The sequence below is a fragment of the Erpetoichthys calabaricus genome, chromosome 5, assembly GCF_900747795.2.
Source record: "Erpetoichthys calabaricus chromosome 5, fErpCal1.3, whole genome shotgun sequence".
NCBI lineage: Eukaryota > Metazoa > Chordata > Cladistia > Polypteriformes > Polypteridae > Erpetoichthys > Erpetoichthys calabaricus.
In genome coordinates, this window is record NC_041398.2 from 21,298,264 (window position 1) to 21,320,787 (window position 22,524).

Genomic DNA, 22,524 nt, shown 5'->3' on the forward strand with positions numbered 1-22,524 from the left:
TGCAAAGTGGTGGCCTGGGAAAGTGTAGTTAAGCAGCATAGGATGGTGGTCTGTGGGATGACATTGGAGATCAAGAAGAGGAAGAGAGTGAGGGCAGAGCCAAAGATCAAATGGTGGAAGTTGAAAAAGGAAGACTGCAAGGTTGAGTTTAGGGAGGAGGTGAGACAGGCACTGGGTGGCAGTGAAGAGTCACCAGACAGCAGATGTAGTAAGGGTGACAGCAGGAAGGGTGATTGCTGTGACATCTGGACAGGGGAAGGAGGAAAAGGAAACCTGGTGGTGGAATGTGGAAGTACAGGAGAATATACAGAGGAAGAGGATGGTGAAGAAGTGGGATAGTCCGAGAGATGCAGAAAGTAGACAAGAGTACAAGGAGACAAGGCACAAGGTGAAGAGAGAGGTGGTGAAGGCTAAAGAAAAGGCGTATGATGAGTTGTATGAGAAGCTGGACACTAAGGAGGGAGAAAAGGACTGCTGGGCTGGACAGAGAGGGGCCGATCTGGGAAAGATGTGCAGCAGGTTAGGGTGATAAAGGATAAAGATGGAAACAAGTCAGGAGAGTGTGGTGAGCAGATGGAAAGTGTACTTTGAGAGGCTGATGAATGAAGAGAACAAGAGAGAGAAGACGTTGGATGATGTGAGGATAGTGAATCAGGAAGTGCAATGGATTAGCAAGGAGGAAGTAAGGACAGCGAGGAAGAGGATGAAGAATGGAAAGGCCGTTGGTCCCGATGACATACCTATGGAAGCATGGAGGTGTTCAGGAAAGATAGCAGTGGAGTTTTTAATCAGATTGTTTAATGGAATCTTGGAAAGTGAGAGGATGCCTGAGGAGTGGAGAAGAAGTGTACTGGTGCTGATATTTAGGAATAAGGGGGATGTGCAGGACTGCAGTAACTACAGGGGGATAAAATTGATGAGCCACAGCATGAAGCTATAGGAAAGAGTAGTGGAAGCTCAGTTAAGAAGTGAGGTGATGATTAGTGAGCAGCAGGACGGTTTTATACCAAGAAAGAGCACCAGAGATGTGATGTTTGATCTGAGGATGTTGATGGAGATGTTTAGAGGAGGCCAGAAGGAGTTGCATTGCGTCTTTGTGGACCTGGAGAAAGCATATGACAGGGTGACTGAGAGGAGCTGTGGTATTGTATGAGGAAGTCAGGAGTGGCAGAAAAGTACATAAGAGTTGTACAGGATATGTACGAGGGAAGTGTGACAGTGGTGAGGTCTGCGGTAGGAGTGACGGAGGTGGGATTACATCAGAGATCGGCTCTGAGCCCTTTCTTATTTGCAATGGTGATGGACAGGCTGACAGATGAGATTAGACAGGAGTCCCCGTGGACTGTGATCTTTGCTGAGGACATTCTGATCTGTAGCGATAGTAGTGAACACCAAGACAGAATACATGTGTGTGAATAAGAGGAAGGTCAGTGGAATGGTGAGGATGCAGGGAGTAGAGATGGTGAAGATGGAAGAGTTTAAAAACTTGGGATCAACAGTACAGAGTAATGGGGAGTGTAGAAGAGAGGTGAAGAAGAGAGTGCAGGCAGGGTGGAGTGGGTGGAGAAGAGTGACAGGAGTGATTTGTGACAGATGGGTATCAGCAAGAGTGAAAGGGAAGGTCTACAGGATGGTAGTGAGACCAGCTGTGTTATATGGGCTGGAGATGGTGGCACTGACCAGAAAGCAGGAGACAGAGCTGGAGGTGGCAGAGTTAAAGATGCTAAGATTTGCATTGGGTGTGATGAGGATGGACAGGATTAGAAATGAGGACATTAGAGGGTCAGCTCAGGTGGGGAGACAAAGTCAGAGAGGCGAGATTGTGTTGGTTTGATCATGTGCAGAGGAGAGATGCTGGGTATACTGGGAGAAGGGTGCTAAGGATGCCATGTAAGGGAAACAGAGGAACCCCTTTTCCCTTCATTTTAATAGCCCTGTTTTTAAGGATTCAGTCCTCTGAATTGATTTTTTTCTTCATTAAATGGCAGCCAAACAGAAATGAGATGTGAAGCGAGCCAAGAAAGGACCTGAAAAAGAGGGGCTTCAATCTCCCAACATTTCACTCCAACCCGTTTCTTAATGAGACACCCATTCTTTTTGTTAATTCAACCCATTATTGAATTCCATAACTTGTTGCTGCTCTCATTTCCATAACTGTTGATTTTATTTTATACTTTCTCGTATATGAAGTATGGAGAAAGTATTGTAATTGTCCAAAAATTCGATGTCGAGATTTTGATGAATCTCGATGTTTTAGACGTCCCCGAGTCCAAAAATAACATTTTGGAATTATGTGTGTGTGTAAACACGATAACCTGAGTACGCTTTCACTTAGGTCAACCAAATTGTGCATACAAGTGTTAAGTACAAAACGTAGAATTCGATCAACTTTTAGGCTTTTTTCGTTAATCGGAAGCGGTACTTTTCCTGCAAACATACTCATTTTTTTTTATTCATGCAACTGCAGAGTCCGATTTCTTCTTCTTCTTCTTCTTCTTCTTTTTCTTCTTCTTCTTCTTTTCTTTTGGCTGCTCCCGTTAGGGCAGCGTTTCTCAACCTTTAAGTATTTGCGACCCGAGTTTTCATAACAGTTTAAATCACGCTCCCCTAACATTTTTTTGAAAACCCAATAAAATTTATTCCTATATTTTTTGCTGCCGATACACAGCTACAAGTTTAAAATTTCCCTACGAATAGCGAAATTACGCCACATATGGCAATATCCGCGGCCCCTTTTTTGTTACTTCGGGGGGTGCGCCCCACAGTTTGAGAACCGCTGCGATAGGGGTTGTCACAGCAGATCATCTTCTTCCATACCTTTCTGTCCTCTGTATCTTGTTCTGTTACCCCCATCACCTGCATGTCTTCTCTCACCACATCCATAAACCTTCTCTTAGGTCAGTGGTTCTCAACCTGCCCCCTAGGGGGGCGCGAAGTAACAAAAAGGGGGTCGTGAAGAGGTGAAAAATAGAAAACAAGAATCGAAAATATGAAAAATACATCTATTGAAACCAAAACAAATTAACTTAAACTACATTCTGATACTAGAAAAATAAATATAGAGTTAGATAAATGTAATCGTTAAGTAGGTATAATAAAATCCTTAGCGTCTCTTAATATTAAGTTGTGTTGCGCTACTCGAAAGAAACGGGTCTTCTGAATTGAGAAAAATGAAGCCAGCACAAACAACAAAAAATCCTACCTTCATGCGCTAGATGGCAGTGTTTCTCCGATTGGGATCTCGCTTTTCCAACACTTTTCCATTGAGTCGCTCGTTGATGACTCGTTTTGTTTTTCTTTGTTTCACTGAGGTCTGTGGCGGCTTCGTCTCCCCCTCGAGGTGCCCGTCTTAACTTTGAGGCGCAATAGTGAACGGAAACAGAGAAGCGAGAGACAAAAAGGAGGAGCGTCAGTGAGTCAAAAGAGCGAATTGGGAATATCTGGAAAGACAGAAGGACCGGGGCCGAGAATTTGGAGCGAGGGAGGTAAGGAAGGAGCGAGAGAATGAGCGTGAAAGTGACGAGGCTGAAGTCGGCTACTTATTCAACTCCAGCCAACTAATTCGGATGCTTTTGTGCAAACCTTCTCAAGGCTGCAGGTGAGCTTTTTTTTTCCCCAGACCCAACGTGGATACCCCAGTCAAAAGGACTGGCAAAGCTGGCACACTTCCATATCTAACGAATGAGGTTTAACTGTGATGGTTAAAGGTAAACCTGTAAAGGTTTTAAAAAGCGTTGGATCACCCCAGTTGTCACAATTTTGTATGAAAACAGATGCTTTTGTTACGTTTCAGTTGAGTTTTCTCAGCCCAACGTGGGTACCTTGAGTCAAAAAGACTGGAATAGTTGGCACACTCTTATATCTAATGAATGGGGTGCACTGAGATGTTTGAATGGCACTGTAAAGGGTTAAAAAGCATTGGGCCACCGCAATTGTCACACTTATGTAAAAAAAAAAAAAAAAAGGCAGATGCTCAGTCCAATATAATAATTATAATTATGATGTAATATAATAAAATATAATCCTCTTTAATAAAACCCCTGTGTGAGTCCAGTATCCGTATGTGTGTCTTCTGGTGAGTGCGCATGCGCGGGGCACGGGTGTGCTGTTTCAAAGCAGATGCTTCAAAGGCCGCCTGACGTGTCACGCAAGACAGAGTGGGCGGGACCTATAAAATATCGCGCGGCCGATCCAATCGGATTTCGGTAAATGAGGTAAGACCTAAAACATAAAACACGAGAAATCCAATCAGGTACTGAGAACGCGGAGACCAGCTTCCCCATTGTTGTGCAAGTGTTCACTCTGAGGATGTCAGATTTGCGATTAAGAAGCTTGGCCCGGGAAAGTAGAAAGTGTCAGTCGTTGAAGGGGTTTTCCTAAATTTACGAATTTTCATGATATTACAATACAATGACTTTTAAAAGTAGATTTATTTTCGCGCACATTAAATCAGTTGCTGGGGAGAGTTTGCTGATTGCCCACTGTTGTGACAGAAAATTAAACGCATATCACGGACAGCAAAGCCAGTATTACTGTCAAAGAAAATTACAGGCATTTTACGGAAACAATTTAATGAGGTAAAAGTTCCCTTGCCATTTAATATAGACTGTTCCTACTAATGTTTATGGACTACTTTTCTAGCGCCTGTTATTGTAACGGGCTTAATGTCTAGTAATTATATAATGCTATAATTATTGTTGTTTTATCTTGCTTTGCCTTTGTTTAAACTTTTTATGTTGCACTTTGATATTTACTGCTAATGTAAAGTGCCCCTATAAATAAAATGCATTATTATTATTATTAAGTTAATGTTAGAGTTTGTTTTGGTATTTATTAAAAATATATAAAACTTAAAATATACTGTATGCCGCATTTTTCACAAACAGCACTTCAGTTCTATGGTAACACTTTCACGATTTATAAACAGTTTTCTTATATGCACCGTATATATTTGACTTACAAATTCAATTCGTTCGCGAGGGCTGGTTGTAACTCAAGTTGGTTGTAAGTCAAGACAATTTTCCCCATAAGAAATAATGGAAATACCCATAATGCATTCTGAACCTCCTACAGCACTATCACCTGTTGCTGGCTTATCCTTTAACAGATCTGCATTTACAGCCCTAGCTTTTTCACAAATTATAGACTCATATAGGCTATAACCTGCCATCTGCCTTTCGTTTATCCACACCAATAATAGCTTTTCGACCTCGTCTAACACACTTACTAATTTGAGTAACGCCTTTAGCGACACTAGCTTCCTTATACCAATCTTTTCTTTGTAAAATTGACAAGATGGTGGATTTCGACATTCTGTACATATTAGCGAGATCGGTCACACGAACGCCACTCTCATATTTCCGCACAATTTCCTTCTTCATTTTGATTGTGATCGCTTTCTTTACCTTCGTTACCTTCTCTTCCTTCCTTAGCTTCTTTTCTAGCTTTTTTGGGGCCATTTTGATAGCAATTATCAAAACAAATTATATAAATCACTGCACTGACCGAAATGATGTCCACAAACACATGTATCTGGGCTCCGACTGACGCTTACGAACGCTCTCGGCTGTTTGTTAACAATTGCACGAGCGCATACACGTGACCGCATTCGGGTCGTAATTCAAAACAAAAATTTTGGTCGTAAACATGTCAGGCCGGTCGTATATCGAGGGTCTGTCACTACCCGATCTGCACGCGCAGGTGTATTGAAAGCCTAGCATGCTGTAAAGTGTTCACGCATGCGTTAAACAGATTGGGCAGCACCGTAAAATGTGTGATGACGTAGCCTTTCAATACACACGCGTATTGAAAATTCAAAAGTTGCCATCTTTTCCAGTGAGAAGTCCACTTAATTGGGATTAATAAAGTATCTATCTATCTATCTATCTATCTATCTATCTATCTATCTATCTATCTATCTATCTATCTATCTATCTATCTATCTATCTATCTATCTACAGACCAAGATAAATATAGCACAAAAATGACTCGCAAGTACAATTCAAACCTGAAGAGTGACGTGTGTCGTAAAACATTAGACATGCGCAGAACAAATCGGGCAGTGTCGTGAAATTAATTTTAATTAAGCAGAGAGCACGTGTGTGAGACAAATCGGATGGGGACTCGTGTCGCAAAGTAGAAAAACGCAGATCGGGTAGTAAATAGTAATAGTAATAGTAAAGTTCTGCGCATGCACGCGCGGCTCGGGTTGTCTTTGTGCGCATGCGCGCGCAAATCGGGTAGCGACAGGATCGACTGTATCTGTGTATCTTATATATAAATGTCTACGCGTGGAAGTACGTGTCTGTCTGTCCGGCCCAGAAGTGCGCCGCTACAGCAACGAAGCTCAAAGAGCCGGCAAAGCCACCCCAGATTAACGAGTCGGAAGAAGAACGAAGTACGAGGCTACAGCACGAAGCTGAAAGAAAGTGCAGAGGAAAGGCAAACGAGAGAGAAACTTGCTTAGCCGCTGATAGACGAGGGGCGGCGCGGACGTCCGCAAAACAAAACCGCCGACTCTGCATTTCAATTTTTTTTCCCGACGATTTCAATAGTTTCTAGGAGCCCGGGTTTACACAGCTAGTATATGTGAAAATATATAAAACCTGTGACATCAACACTTTATTTTGTTTCATGTGGGTAATGATGTGAAAACACAAAGTCCTAGTTTGTATCTTGTATGTGAGAGAAGTGTCTCCATATCTTTAGAGTTGTGAAAAGTAAATGTGCGAGGGGCGCTAAACGCTCTTCCCTTTGTTCTTCATCATCGCAGTCTTGGTTGTCCTCAAATTTTGCAGCTGCATCCGTGGCATCTTTAGGCTCCGTTTCTTCTACTGAAGGCTTGCATCTTTTTTTCCTGTAAATAATTCTTTGGTTCTCTCCATCCTCCATGTTCTTCAGCACTGATGATTCCTGTCCAAATATGTTAAGAGAGAGTTGCTCAGATATAGAGGAGTGGAGAATGTCACATGTATTGTGGAACTCCAGTTTAGAAATGTCAATGTAATTTTGTTAATTAGAGTAGCTCTCTTCACAACAACACACACACGGGTCGGTTCTTTGAAACGGACGTTTATTGCTTGGGCTCGTCTTACTCACACCGTCACGCCTTGAGAACTACATGGTGAGTAATCAGTACAAAACACGATAGCGAATACGCAGTAACTTGCGCGTACTCACACGATGAATTACAAAACATTTAGTGCAAACATGAAGCAAAAGACGTTTTACAAATTAAACACCTCGTTGGCCGCTTGTCACGAAAAGAGGTCCTTAAATCACTTGGATGGTCTGTTTTAGCGTCAGACATTTATAGTTTGAAACCTTTACTGCAACATGGCAGAGCCTCGCGAGAGACATCCGCCCTCCTGTGGCCCATGGGGCAGGTCTTTCTCATGTTCTCCAGTTACCTCCTAAGTGCGTTCTCGTGAGACACATTACTTTACATACAGTACATGCAGTATCTCACCAAAGTGAGTACACCCCTCACATTTTTGTAAATATTTTATTCTATCTTTTCATGGGACAACACTGAAGATCTGACACTTTGCTCCAATGTACAGTAGTCCGTGTACAGCTTGTATAACTGTGGAAATTTGCTGTCCCCTCAAAATAACTCAACACACAGCCATTAATGTCAAGAAAAGTGAGTACACCCCTAAGTGAAAAATGTCCAAATTGTGCCCAAAGTGTCCATATTTTGTGTGCCCACCATTATTTTCCTTAACTCTCTTGGGCATGGAGTTCACACGAGCTTCACAGGTCACCACTGGAATCCTCTTCCACTCCTCCATGACGACATCACAGAGCTGGTGGATGTTAGAGACCTTGCGCTCATTCATCCACCTTCCATTTGAGGAGGCCCCACAGATGCTCAATAGGGTTTAGGTCTGCAGACATGCTTGGCCAGTCCAGCACCTTTCCCCTCAGTTTCTTTATCAAGGCAGTGGTGGTCTTGGAGGTGTGTTTGGGGTCGTTATCATGTTGGAATACTGCCCTGCGGCCCAGGGAGGGGATCATGCTCTGCTTCAGTATGTCACAGGACATGTTGGCATTCATGGTGCCCTCAATGAACTGTAGCCCCCCAATGCACTCATGCAGCCCCAAACCAGGACACTCCCACCACCATGCTGGACTGTAGGTAAGACACACTTGTCTTTGTACTCCTCTCCTGGTTGCCGCCACACACGCTTGACACCATCTGAACCAAAGAAGTTTATCTTGGTCTCATCAGTTCCAGTAATCCATGTCCTTAGTCTGCTTGTCTTTCTTGTGCATCATCTTTAGAAGAGGCTTCCTTCTGGGACGACAGCCATGCAGACCAATGTGATGCCGTGTGCGGCGGGCGTATGGTCTGAGCACTGCCAGGCTGACCCCCCCCCCCCCCCCCCCCCCCCCCCCCGCCCGCCCGCAGCAATACTGGCAGCACTCATACGCCTGTTTTCAAAAGACCACCTCTGGATGTGACGCTGAGCACGGGCACTCAACTTCTTTGGTCGACCGTGGCGAGGCTTGTTCTGAGTGGAGCCTGTCCTGTTAAACCTGTCGCTGTATGGTCTTGGCCACCGTGCTGCAGCTCAGTTTCAGGGTGTTGCCAATCTTCTTATCGCCTTGGCCATCTTTATGTAGAGCCACAATTCTTGTTTTCAGATCCTCAGAGAGTTCTTTGCCATGAGGTGCCATGTTGAACTTCCAGTGACCAGTATGAGAGAGTGTGAGAGCGATAACAGCAAATGTAACACACCTGAGACCTTGTAACACCAACGAGTCACATGACACCGGGGAGGGAACATGGCTGATTGGGCACAATTTGGACATTTTTCACTTAGGGGTGTACTCACTTTTGTTGTTAGACATTAATGGCTGTGTGTTGAGTTATTTTGAGGGGACAGCAAATTTACACAATCTGTACATGGACTACTGTACATTGGAGCAACGTGTCAGATCTTCAGTGTTGTCCCATGAAAAGATAGAATAAAATATTTACAAAAATGTCAGGGGTGTACTTACTTTTACGAGATTCTGTATTATCTTAAAGTCCATCCATCCATCCATTTTCCAACCCGCTGAATCCGAACACAGGGTCACGGGGGTCTGCTGGAGCCAATCCCAGCCAACACAGGGCACAAGGCAGGAACCAATCCCGGGCAGGGTGCCAACCCACCGCAGGACACACCCACACACCAAGCACACACTAGGGCCAATTTAGAATCGCCAATCCACCTAACCTGCATGTCTTTGGACTGTGGGAGGAAACCCACACAGACACGGGGAGAACATGCAAACTCCATGCAGGGAGGACCCGGGAAGTGAACCCAGGTCCCCAGGTCTCCCAACTGCAAGGCAGCAGCGCTACCCACTGCATTACTGTGCCGCCTATCTTAAAGTCACTTAACAATAACAAATTGTAACATGTAAATTTACTATATACATCACATTTTAGATAAGTTATGTAACCCATTATAAATCAATTATCTACAACATGAACTTTACATTAAATATTGTTCAACATCATTCACAATTAGAATAATTAAACTGGCATCATTGCTTGAAAAAAGTTTGTAAGGAGTGAAACTTTTATGTTGCAACTGAAATGTAATTTTGATGTACGCGCTTATTAGCCCCCTTTATCACTGAAACACTATGGCAGGCACAGGTGTCACTAATGACATCGATGAAGCTTCTGTTCGATTCCAGCGTAGTATAATTGCAACCTTCATTCATGTCATTACTGACAATACTAGTTCATGTCAATATGGCTGCTATGATACACATGACACCATGTGACACCCCCTATCAGCAATGGTGGCTCAGCAACGACTCAAAAACCAAAGAGCACCTTTTCTGGTGATGTCCATGACACTTTAAGCTACGTTTAGTGACAGAATGGACTAATTTCAAAATAGAGTTGTATTTGCTATTCAATTTGTAATATTATACTCGCTCATAACATGGTCATTTTTCATTTTGGGGATAGCAGAGTATTTACACAAAATATGGAGTGGGAAAAGCACTTGAAAACAATTTCTGTGCAACTTATGTTTAGGGAGATGTAGCCAAGCAAAAAAAGTTCAGATTTTGTCAGCTTAAATCTCCTTCATTTTTGGTCCAAGACCTGAGTGATTTCAGTTCCACGGGTTACTCATACGAGCAAATCAGCAGGGCCAAGGATCGTTAAAATCTTTGATGATGATGATGATGAGCTCCAATTTGCCCTGTAATTACATAACCTAAAGCCACGATTTTTGAAACTGTGGTGGTACTTCAAGTCATGCCAAGTGGTACTCGTGTGGTCCTTAATTTTCCACGAATTAATGTTGCTAGAATGCCAATATGTTGCATATAATCATATATAGTATAAGTATACTACTGTAAATGCGTGGAAGACTCCAAGCCGGCTTTTATTAGCGCTGGCACCCATTTCCTTAATTAGTTTAATATCACTTTAACGTCATAATTATAGTCATTATAGTGACGTTTTCTTCAAAACAACACGGGCGTAAATTAACGATTCATTGACAGTGGTACTTCAGTTTACTGGTCCTCGCGGAGTGGTACTTGTTCAAAAAAGTTTGAACACCATGGACCTAAAGAAACCAAAGGTGAATGGGTTGCACATCCACAGTTTCAAATGAAGACTTGTCCCAGCAGCCACTCTCAGAATGGTAAGTTCCCCTGTTCAGACTTGACACCCCGGGTATTTAGCTTCAGCATTTGTAATTATGTGAGATGCCCCCTCAAATTATCTTAAGAGTGGAAAGGAGGAGCCGTTGATAATAATAATAATAATAATAATAATAATAATTTATTACATTTATATAGCGCTTTTCTCAGTACTCACAGTGCTATCCACACAGGAAGGAACCGGGAAGCGAACCCACAATCTTCCATGTTTACATGGAGGATGTGATGCACTTCACTCTGTATGTACACATGGATGCTCTGCTGAGATTTCCTATTCATAATAATAATAATAATAATAATAATAATTCATTACATTTATATAGCACTTTTCTCATCTTGCTGTAGAGATATCAGCATCCTCAGCCTGCTGACTGATATGATTGGCTAAGCAGCAAGCTATACATAGTCACCATAATTTGGAATGATAATTATTGTTTTATTAACAATAGGTTTGCTTTCCACTTTTTTTTTCTTGTCTTCTAGTAATATTCATGTGAGAAACATGACTGAGGATGAAACAAACCCATTTGCTGTGTTTTAGTAATTGTTATTTGTCTGTTTATGGCTCCGATGTTAAACTCACCCACCTTCACCAACTCTACTTTCTTCATCCTCACCATTCCACTGACCTCCCTCTCATTCACACACATGTATTCTGTCTTGGTGTTCCTACTGACCTTCATTCCTCTCCTCTCATATCTCCACCTCTCCAGAGTCTCCTCAACATGCTCCCTACTATCGTTACAGATCAGAATGTCATCAGCAAACATCACAGTCCCCGGGGACTCCTGTCTAATCTCATCTGTCAGCCTGTCCATCACCAATTGCAAATAAGAAAGGGCTCAGAGCCGATCCCTGATGTAATCCCACCTCCGTCACTCCCACCACAGACCTCACCATGGTCACACTTCCCTCGTACATATCGTGTACAACTCTTACGTACTTCTCTGCCACTCCCGACTTCCTTATACAATACCACAGCTCCTCTCTCCTCACCCTGTCAATGCAACTCCTTCTGGCCTTCTCTAAACTTCTCCATCAACACCCTCAGAGCAAACATCACATCTGTGGTGGTCTTTCTTGGCATGAAACCATCCTGCTGCTCACTAATCATCACCTCACTTCTAAACTGAGTTTCCACTACTCTTTCCCATAACTTCATGCTGTGGCTCATCAATTTTATCCCCCTGTAGTTACTGCAGTCCTGCGCATCCCCCTTATTCTTAAATATCGGCACCAGTACACTTCTTCTTCACTCCTCAGGCATCGTCTCACTTACCAAGATTCCATTAAACATTCTGGTTAAAAACTCCACTGCCATCTCTCCTGAACACCTCCATGCTTCCACAGGTTTGTCATCTGGACCAACGGCCTTTCCATTCTTCATCCTCTTCCTTGCTGTCCTTGCTTCCTCCTTGCTAATCCATTGCACTTCCTGATTCACTATCTCCACATCATCCAACCTCTTCTTTCTCTCGTTCTCTTCATTCATCAGCCTCTCACAGAACTCTTTCCATCCACTCACCACACTCTCCTCACTTGTTTCCATCTTTATCCTTTATCACCCTAACCTGCTGCACATCTTTCCCAGCTTGGCCCCTCTGTTTAGCCCACCGGTCCTTTTCTCCCTCCTTAGTGTCCAACCTCTCATACAACTCATCATACGCCTTTTCTTTAGCCTTCACCACCTCTCTCTTCACCTTGTGCCTTATCTCCTTGTACTCTTGTCTACTTTCTGCATCTCTCTGACTATCCCACTTCTACTTCACCATCCTCTTCCTCTGTATACTCTCCTGTACTTTCCCAGTCTACCACCAGATTTCCTTGTCCTCCTTCCTCTGTCCAGATGTCACACCAAGCACCCTTCCAGCCGTCACCTGATGCTACAGAAGACAGATAAACGCTCAGTTCAGACGTCCGTGTGGAGAGGGCCTTACTGTTGTGTTTGGGCAGCCTTGACTAGAGCTGAAGTGCTTCAAACTCATGAAAGGAGCACACATATTAAAACATTTCCCTTTTCCCTCATCTTGGATTTGTCATGATCATAGGAAGTGGGATTTCACTCCATGTCTGCTGAGAGGTTCTTCGACTAACACCGAGGGTTCACAGTATTTCAAATCTCTTACAAAAATCGAGTTGTTAGTTTAATGTTTTTAGTAAATCTTGAAATTATTTTTGTTGAATTTATGAAGAAATTCTATTGCTTTTATCTTGACAGGTAATAAGGAGCCTCCTTGCCAGCTGACGTAGCCATGTAATGAGGCGTCAAATGGCCTCCAGACCGAGAAGAAAAACTTAGAAGAGAAGAGCAGACACTTGTGAGAGAAGAGTTTAACACGGAGCATGGCCTCAACCAAAGAGGATGGTGTGGACGAGAGACTGGCACACATTAAAAAGGAGGACTGTGAGTGGGGGCCACCAGGAGATTGGCGTGTGAAGATAGAGGACTGGGAAGGAAGGAGTTCCGTGTTTGAAGAGGAGGAGTCCAAGGAGGAGTTTGTGGACATTAAAGTGGAAGATGTGAACAATTTCTCAGGGGGTCCTGAATGGCAGGAGTGCAAAACTGGGAATATTTTCAAACAAGAATCTCCCCCCAGTTCACGGCCCTGGTTCACTCATCATGAGGCAGTGAAATCTGAGATTCCCGAGGGTGAAGAGAAAATCACCGAAGGCAACGAGAGAGGAGCGGAGGAAGAAGAGCCGTTATCTAGGAGTGTTGGAATAAGTAAGTAATGTGATTAAACATAAGCAAAAGTGAAAAAGATAACAGTATATTCTATCGGGGGGTTATCTTGACATTTTTAGGGGACAGAATGGAGAGCGGGATTCATGTCTGATCGCGTTGAGATATCGAGCAGCTGCTCAGATGCATGATGTGTAAGCACAGCTGACCTAGCAAATAATATATTTAAAAACGTTTGTGTAAACCGCAAAAGGGCTGAAGTCTCCAACATCCGACTTTCACCACATAACACTGAGTGTGTATTGCAAGAGAATATTTTGCTGTTTATCGAGGTGCTCAAAAATCCACATTTCTTCAAATGTGACGAGGCAAAAGGATCAAATGTGCACAAAAATCCACTCAGAATCATTACGTCTGAGCAGTAAAGTTACAGGATTTATTTTTCTGCCAAAGAACAGTCATGTGAAAAAGAAAGTGCACCCTCTTTCAGTTCCAAGGTTTGATGCATTGGGACATAATAAAAAATCATCTGGCCTTAAACTGAGGTCAGTACAACCTCAGATGAAAAACAACACGTGATGTATTACACCGTGTCATGATTTGTTACAACAACTAAGCCAAAATTAAAAAGCAGTGTGTGAAAAATTAATTGCCCCCTTGCTACTTTTTTTTGTTCTTTATTTCGCCTTATACAATTTCTTGTATTAGGAATTTGTTAGTTTTCGCATACCCCTTGGGGTCAGAGCGCAGGGTCAGTCATTGTACAGCACCCCTGGAGCAATTTAAGGTTAAGGGCCCAGCAGAGTAGGATCTCTTTTGGCAGTGACAGGGATTCGAACCGGCAACCTTCGGGATACCAGCGCCACCACTCCGCTCTTAAATTGCATAGGAATTAAGCGGGTGAGTATCAGCCAGGTGCTGCTCATCAAATGCACTCGATTAATTGATCATCAGCAAGTGGGACCCCCTCGATAAAAGCAGATGTTTTGGTAGTTTGCTGATCTGTGTTAACACAACGCCAAGGAGGAAAGACAACAGCCGTAATCACAGAAAAACAATTGTGGCTGCCCATCAATTTGTCAATCAATCAATCAATCAAACAATTTGACGTCCTTCACTCTACAGTCAGAAAGACTATATTCACAAGTGGGAAACATTCAAGAGACTTGCCAAGAGTGGACGTCCCAGCAAATTCACCCCTAGGTGCAATTCTCAGAGAAACTGCCACAACCCCATGAGCTCCACCTCAGACTCTACAGGCCTCAGTTAGCGTGTTCAGTGTTGAAGTTTGATGACAGTGCAATGTCTGTGACTCCACAATGCATTGCGGTGGAGGTAACCGTGAGGTTTAACACAAAGCTCTGGCCTTGAGTCCGCTGCAGGGCCCTGTTAAAGACTGTGAGGTACAGCATGAAAGAAATGAGAGGAAAAGTGAGAACACAAGACTTAGTAAGTGCTAGGGCTGTCAGATTGACGGTCTGTGTTGGAATTAATTTTTAAACGATCTTATTCAAAGGCAAAAACTTGGAATGCTTGATTGTGAAAAGGATGTTGGACATCTCTGGGTCTACACGGTCCTTGAGGCTGATCCTCCAATTAGCTGTGAAACACCCCCATACCCCCATCTCACTGAGATTGAACCAGCTGAGGGTAGGGGAGGTTGCAGGGATCTGTGGTATCCGGGGTGAACTTCTCCAGGCAGGAGGTAAGTCTGTCCTCCTGGCATTGCAAGCAGTTCTTGCTTCAATCTGGGAGACTGTCATCATCCCAGCTGACTGGATAATGGGACTTGTCGTCCCTATCTGCAAAGGGAAGGGTGATTGCCTGGATTGCAGCAACTACAGGGGGATAACACTGCTCTCGGTGCCAGGGGGTCGTCCTCAATAGGATCCGTGATCACTTGCTCACCTATCAGCGACCAGAACAGTCTGGTTTTACGCCTAAGAAGTCTACCATCGACCACATCCTGGCACTGAAGGTCCTCATGGAGCGCAAACGCAAATATCGGCAGAGTTTCTTTGCAGCCTTTGTTAATTTTCGTAAAGAGTTGGACTCAGTTGATCGAGGTGCCCTGCGGGACATCCTGAGGGTTCGCGGGATCCCCTCAAGGTTGCCGGATATCATGGCCAGCCTGTACACTGGTACTGTGAGTGCTGTGCAGAGTGGAGACAGACCCTCTGTGTTTTTCCCAGTTGATTCTGGGGTTCGTCAGGGGTGTGTTTTTGCTGCTACTCTGTTTAGCGCTTGCATGGACTGGGTGGTGGGCACGGTCATGGGGTCCAGCAGCTGTGGGGCATCTGTCTGTTATGTAAGATTCACAGATCTTGACTGTGCTGACGATGCTGTGATCTTCGTGGAGTCAATGGAGGCTCTGATTGGGACGCTCAAGAGTCTGAGTGAGTAGTCGATTTTCGTAAAGCGTTTGACTCATTTGATCGAGGTGCCCTGTAGGACATCCTGAGACTTCACGGGATCCCCTCAAAGTTGTTGGATACCATGGCTGGCCTCTACACAGGTATTGTGAGTGTTGTGCAGAGTGGAAGTACTGCTCTGCATTTTTCCCAGTTGATTCTGGGGCTTTTCAGGGATGTGTTCTTGCTCCTACTCTGTTCAATGCTTGCATGGATTGGTTGTTAGGCAAGGTTGTGGGGTCCAGTGGCTATGAGGCAGCTGTTGGTGAAGAAAAATCCACTGATCTTGACTTTGCTGTGATCTTTGCAAAGTCAATGGAGGCTCTGATCAGGGCTCTCGAAAGACTGAGTGAGGAGTCTGAGGATCTGGGCTTGTGATAAAAACAAAGATCCAGGCCTTTAGTGACCTCTTGGGCCCGGCCATCAGCAGTGTGTCAGTCCGCGGAGAGAGTGTCGACCTCATCGAGAGGTTTACTTTCCTCAGCAGTGACATTCATGTCTCTGGTGACTCTTCCTGTGAAGTCAGTAGACGGATTGGCTATGAGGTCACTGGTAAGGGGTGTGTGTCACTCCCAATATCTCTATAAAAGGATGAAGGTCCAAGTCTTTAGAGTCCTGGTGCCCCCTGTTTCTGAGACATGGACGCTATCCAGTGACCCGAGATGAAGACTGGACTCCTTGTGTCTCTTCAGAGAATCGTTGTGTCCTGCTGGTTTGACTTTGTGTTGCTCACAGAGTCCCGAATGAGGCACATGACCTGCATTGTGAGGGAGCGTCAGTTACGGCACTACGGCCATGTGGCGCGTTTCCCCCGAGGATGATCCGGCTCATAAGATCCTCATTCTTGGGGACCCGTGTAGCTGGACCAGACCAAGGGGTCGCCCACATAACACCTGGCTGCGGCAGCTAGAGGGTCATATCCGGAAGGTGGGACCGGACCGGATGTCTGCCGGGGGGGTTGCCAACCGGGATCCCGAGTTGTTTCGTCATGTAGTGGGTGCAGCAACACACTGTACGCATGCATGCTCCCCAACTTGACTTGATTGTGAAAAAGCAGGAGTTTGTTTTACCCGCACTGAGTCTCACATCTAGCTGCAATCTTTCACTGATCTGTTTTCACGCCTTCACTTCCACGGTCAGCCTTTTTAAATTTTGAACAGTTAACTTGTCATATTAATTAGTAGGACGTACAGCCAGACCCCTCTACAATGTAATTTTATTTTTACCTGTCCCGCTGCCCAGCACGTTGTTCAACAAGTGTACTCAGAGCAGTTTTTTCTCCTGCACCCTCTCTGATTCTGTCCCGTTTGATCTTAAACCAGGGATCTCCGACTGCTGTTTAATGCTAAGACCTACTGAATTAAGCAAATGTTAAGTACCGGTCACAATTCTGATTTTTTTCCTTTTGTTACAAACTTTAAGACCCCAACTTTAAAGAGCTTTGTTACCAAACACGTGTTGTCCCACAATAAGCCACCGTCTTGCGTGGCTGCTGGTTTGACCCATAATGCGAAAACAACGAGGCGTAATGAAAACTATGCAGGCCACCTTTATTAAAATGTTGATGCATCTCTAATAGACAGGATTTTGCAGATCCCGAATGATACTGTGACGATCTGGCTTTTCCGGGTGCTTCTTATTCGGAATGCTGCTCTATGAATGGTGTATTGCCGCTTGCGCGTTGGACACTTTCCAATGAATCAAATATTCCATCAGTCTCTCTCGCCCACTCTGTTGGGTATATTGTCAGTGAGGTATATCCTTAACACAGTCTTCCAGAAGTGGAAAAATACAAAATGTTGGCAGAGTGGTAGCTCTGAGGGTAAGGGTCTGTGCTGGTATCTGGAAGGTTGCCGGTTTGAATCCCGTTACTGTCAGAAGGGATTCTGCTCCTTTGAGCCCTTGAGGAAGGCCCTTAATTGCTCCAGGGGCTCTGTACATTAGCTGACCCTGCACTCGGACCCCAAGGGGTATGCGATAACTCCGTTTGATTGTACGTGAGCAATGACAATATCATTATTAGCATTACTTCTCTTGCTGCGCTCAGCCTGCCCACCTCACATTCCTCTTGTTCATAAACCGCTCTGCCTGCTTACTGCAGAAGCACTGCCACTCATTCCTGAGCTCTGTCTCTCCACTCTCTCTCTCTCTCTCTCTCTCTCTCTCTCTCTCTCTCTCTCTCTCTCTCTCTCTCTCTCTCCTTCTCTCAGAAAGGTGCCCTGTGATGCCCCCCGTGCCTCCCCCCCCACCCCTGCTTTCCATTTTCCACATCAGTCCATGCAATTACAAGACATGTCACAATATGTGCAGCATATTCTAGAGAAGTTCTAGAAACGGGACCCACGTCACATTGTCTTGAGGGCTTCTTGTTTTGCGAGTAAAAAAATAAATAAATAAAAGCATTGATGATAATGTCGAGGAGCACGTTGCCAGCATGCATGACTTGTAAGGCTGATGTTTTGTGCCCAGGTGTCACTGAAGACAGTATGGCGGTGCAAATACTCAGGATGGGCAGCACGGTGGTGCAGTGGTAGCGCTGCTGCCTCGCAGTAAGGTGACCTGGGTTCGCTTCCCAGGTCCTCCCTGCGTGGAGTTTGCATGTTCCCCCCGTGTCTGCGTGGGTTTCCTCCGGGCGCTCCGGTTTCCTCCCACAGTCCAAAGACATGCAGGTTAGGTCGATTGGCGATTCTAAATTGGCCCTAGTGTGTGCTTGGTGTGTGGGTGTTTGTGTGTGTGTCCTGCAGTGGGTTGGCGCCCTGCCCGGGATTGGTTCCCTGCCTTGCGCCCCGTGTTGGCTGGGATTGGCTCCAGCAGACCCCCGTGACCCTGTGTTCGGATTCAGCGGGTTGGAAAATGGATGGATGGATGGAAATACTCTGGATTTTGATGGCTCCTATATTTAAATAACAGTTGCCCAAGTACCACTAGAATATTTTTTGCCCTTGGTGTTCGTTCTTTCTGTGGCCATCACCATGATAAAGTATTAATTAAAGTTCATTCAAATGTGCATGATATGCCCAGAATCATTTACCCAGATTAGAAAATATTTGAATATTTAGTCACAGAGTCACAGAGGTCTGCTAGAGCCAATCCCAGCCAGCACAGGGCACAAGGCAGGAATAAATCCTGGGCAGGGTGCCAGCCCACCGCAGGGCACACACCCACACACCAAGCACACACTAAGGACAAATGCAGACACGGGGAGAACATGCAAACTTCATGCAGGGAGGACCCGGGAAGTGAACCCAGGTCTCCTTACTGCAAGGCAGCAGCGCTACCACTGTGCCACCGTGCTGCCCCTTTGAATATTTACATATTTTTAATTTTGATATTCAAACTTTATTTCTAGGCTAATTTGACAGCCCTAGTACAAGCCAGTGAAAATAATAAAGATGTGAGGGGGGGGGTCACTCGTGACAACTGGACGTGAAGGCGCTTGAACTAGAGTTCGGCCCACCACCGCAATTCATTAGCTCCACTTTGCTGTAATCCATGGGTCCATTTTCTTAACCTGGAGTTGTGAGCAGCTTTTAGAGATAAGGCAGACATCAACCTGAAAGTGGATGCCAATCCATTGCAGGGCAGACTGCCACATGCATCCACACTCGAGCACACCAGGCGGTGATTAACACAGCAGGCGCATGTGTGGGAGGAAATGAACAGATACTGGGAGAACATGTAAAGTCCACACACTCTGTGGGCAAAGAAAGAATGGAATTACAGAGTGAGGTAGCAAAACCAATTAGGGTTGCCACCTGTCCGTTTTCAATCTCTTTAAAATTTTAAACCGTTTGTGTTATTTCAGATTTCCACGACAATGGTAGCGTTTCCCCATCTTCATTTGCTCAGCAGTCATGGAACTGCAGACTGCAACAGAAACGGGACAAGGACAAGATGAAGAAATCTACAAGGGGATCAAAGAATGTGACCTCAGCCTCTCAGCAGTGCAGTTCTGTTCCTGCTACCAGACTTACACAGGGAGAAGTCATCAACATTGATCAGCAAGAAGTGCTTAACACAAATCCAGAGGCTTTATATGCAGAGCAAGGGGATGGAAAAACTTTGAAAAAAAAATCTGATTGTGAAAATAAGTGGATTCATACAAAACAGAAGCCACATCCCTGTGAAGAATGTGGCAAACTATTTTCATGCATCAGAAATCTTAACTTGCACAAAAGAATTCACACAGGAGAGAAACCCCATTGCTGTCAAGAATGTGGAAAACGATTCTCACAGATAAGCAATCTGAAGAGCCACTCGAGAGTTCACACGGGAGAAAAACCTTTTTGCTGCTCTGAGTGTGGCAAACGTTTCTCCCACAACTGCAGCCTACAGACCCATGCAAAAATCCACACGGGAGAAAAGCCTTATTGCTGTATTGAATGTGGGAAAAGATTTTCACAAATAAGCCAACTTCAAAGCCACACTAGAATTCATACTGGAGAGAAACCTTACTGTTGTGTTGAATGTGGGAAAAGATTTTTGCAAATAAGCCATCTGAAGTGCCATATGAGAATTCACACTGGTGAGAAACTTTATTGTTGCCCTGAATGTGGTAAGCGATTTTTAGACAGTAGCACTCTTCGTAAGCATGAAAGAATTCATACAGGTGAGAAGCCCTATACCTGTTCTGAATGTGGCAAACAATTCTCCTACAGTAGCAGTCTTCAGAAGCACACGCGGATTCATACTGGAGAGAAGCCGTATTGCTGTTCTGAATGTGGCAAACGGTTCTCTGACTGCAGTGCTCTCCGCAGCCACAGGAGAATTCACAGTCGGGAAAAACCTTATTGGTGCTGCGAATGTGGAAAACGATTTCGCTACAGTAACAGTCTTCGGCTGCACACTCAAATTCATACTGAAGAGAAGCCATATTGTTGTTCTGATTGTGGCAAAAGATTCTCCAATAACGGTTATCTGCAGAAACACGCAAAAATTCACAGTGGCGCGAAATCTCATTGAACATTAGAACAATTGCTTATTGAGATTGTCCAAAATAACCTCAAGTCGAGATTTGAAGGTCCCTACGTCCCTGCTCTCTCTACAATACTACTTGGTCATTTATTACATGTGTCTGTGGTTCTTTGCATGAAGAAAAAAAAAACTTCTAATATTTATGCAAAATCTGCCCTTAAGTTTCCCATCATGTTGCTAACTTTGTGATATGGAATAAATTTTAAAGTAACAGCAGGGATCCACTGTACTAATTCCTTTCACAATTTTAAACCCTTCTGTCACCTCTTATTCGCTGCTTAAACTGATAAAGGTTCAGCTACTTCAGTCTCCTCCTGTAGCTCGTACTTCTTACCCTCCGGAATCAGCTTAGCCTCTCTTCTCTGGACCTTTTCTAGTGCTGCTATGTCTTTACTGTATAGTTTGGAGACCAAAACTGCACCCATTACTCCAGATGAGGCCTCACCAGTGTGTTATAAAGCTTGTACTCCACACGTCAAGGTGCTATATAACCTGACATTCTGTTAACCTTCTAAATGGCTTCTGAACACTGTCTGGTTAGGTGATCAAATCAAATCAAATCCAATCAAATAGCCTTATATTGTCAATTCACTATATGTGCAGAACATACAGGAGAATCGGAATACTGTTTCTCTCTCAACTTCGTAGTTAATAAAATATAAAAAGTATAAAGTACTAGCAAAATACCTACGCTTCGCAGCGGAGAAGTAGTGTGTTAAAGAGGTTATGTAAACATATATATACATAAACATATATACTTATATATACATATCTACATATATACATATATATATACATATACACATCCACATATATATACATATATCAACATATATATACACATACATACATACACACATATATATATATATATATATATATATATATATATATATATATATATATATATATATATATATTCATGGCATTCGAAGTCTGTGTCACAATCTGATTGTATGGGTGGTTACCTACCAGGTAATGCTTGTGGTTGGCCAGCAATCTGCTAACATCCGCCACGGTGCCCTCAGTTTATGAGGAGCAGATCATAGAATGGTTGAAATAGTTTACTGTCAAATAAATATAAAGAGTACACGACACGTGTTTCGCCCTCATTCTGGGCTCATCAGGTGTACACACTCCTATATACACATACAGACACATATATATACATATACATATTTACATATCTACATATATATATACACATATATACATATCCACATACATACACATCTATCTATCTATCTATCTATCTATCTATCTATCTATCTATCTATCTATCTATCTATCTATCTATCTATCTATCTATCTATCTATCTATCTATCTATCTATCTATCTATATACATACATATATATCTCTATCTATCTATATATATACATCCCCGTGCTTTGCAGCGGCGAAGTATTGCTTTTAAATTTTTATTAAGAAGAAAACCTTTTTAAATTGAGTGAAAATATACCAATAACAATTTGTTAAGGATCTGTTTTTTTGTGAAACTGACTTCACACAGCCTCTCCGCTTTTTTATAAACGAACGTCATATAAGGTCTTCCTTTTTCATTGCTTTGCCAACGGAAGCAGTCTTTTTATTTAATCCTGTTTTTACGATTGTTCTGTTTGTATATCACGTTGTCAGTTCAGCACTCCGGTTGTAATATGACCAAGTTATGCAAGCACACTCTTGAGAATGCAACGTATAGTTGTACAGGAGAAAAGCAATCTTGCCTGAAATCAATGGCAACCTTTTGTAGGTCTATGAACTTAATTTAAAC

The 22,524-nt window shown here is 43.6% G+C and overlaps 1 protein-coding gene across 1 annotated transcript in view; it reads left to right on the top strand.

The window, feature by feature from the left end:
- Window positions 1–3,151: 3,151 nt before the first annotated feature.
- Window positions 3,152–22,524, top strand: part of LOC114644370 (zinc finger protein 91-like) — a 62,982-nt gene continuing 43,609 nt past the window's right edge. Inside the window, exons 1-3 of the mRNA XM_051927791.1 lie at window positions 3,152–3,485; window positions 12,902–13,408; window positions 19,583–20,736. Of these exons, the coding sequence (XP_051783751.1) occupies window positions 13,027–13,408; window positions 19,583–20,736 (1,536 nt within the window). The 5' untranslated portion in view covers window positions 3,152–3,485; window positions 12,902–13,026. The remainder of the gene's footprint in view (window positions 3,486–12,901; window positions 13,409–19,582; window positions 20,737–22,524) is intronic.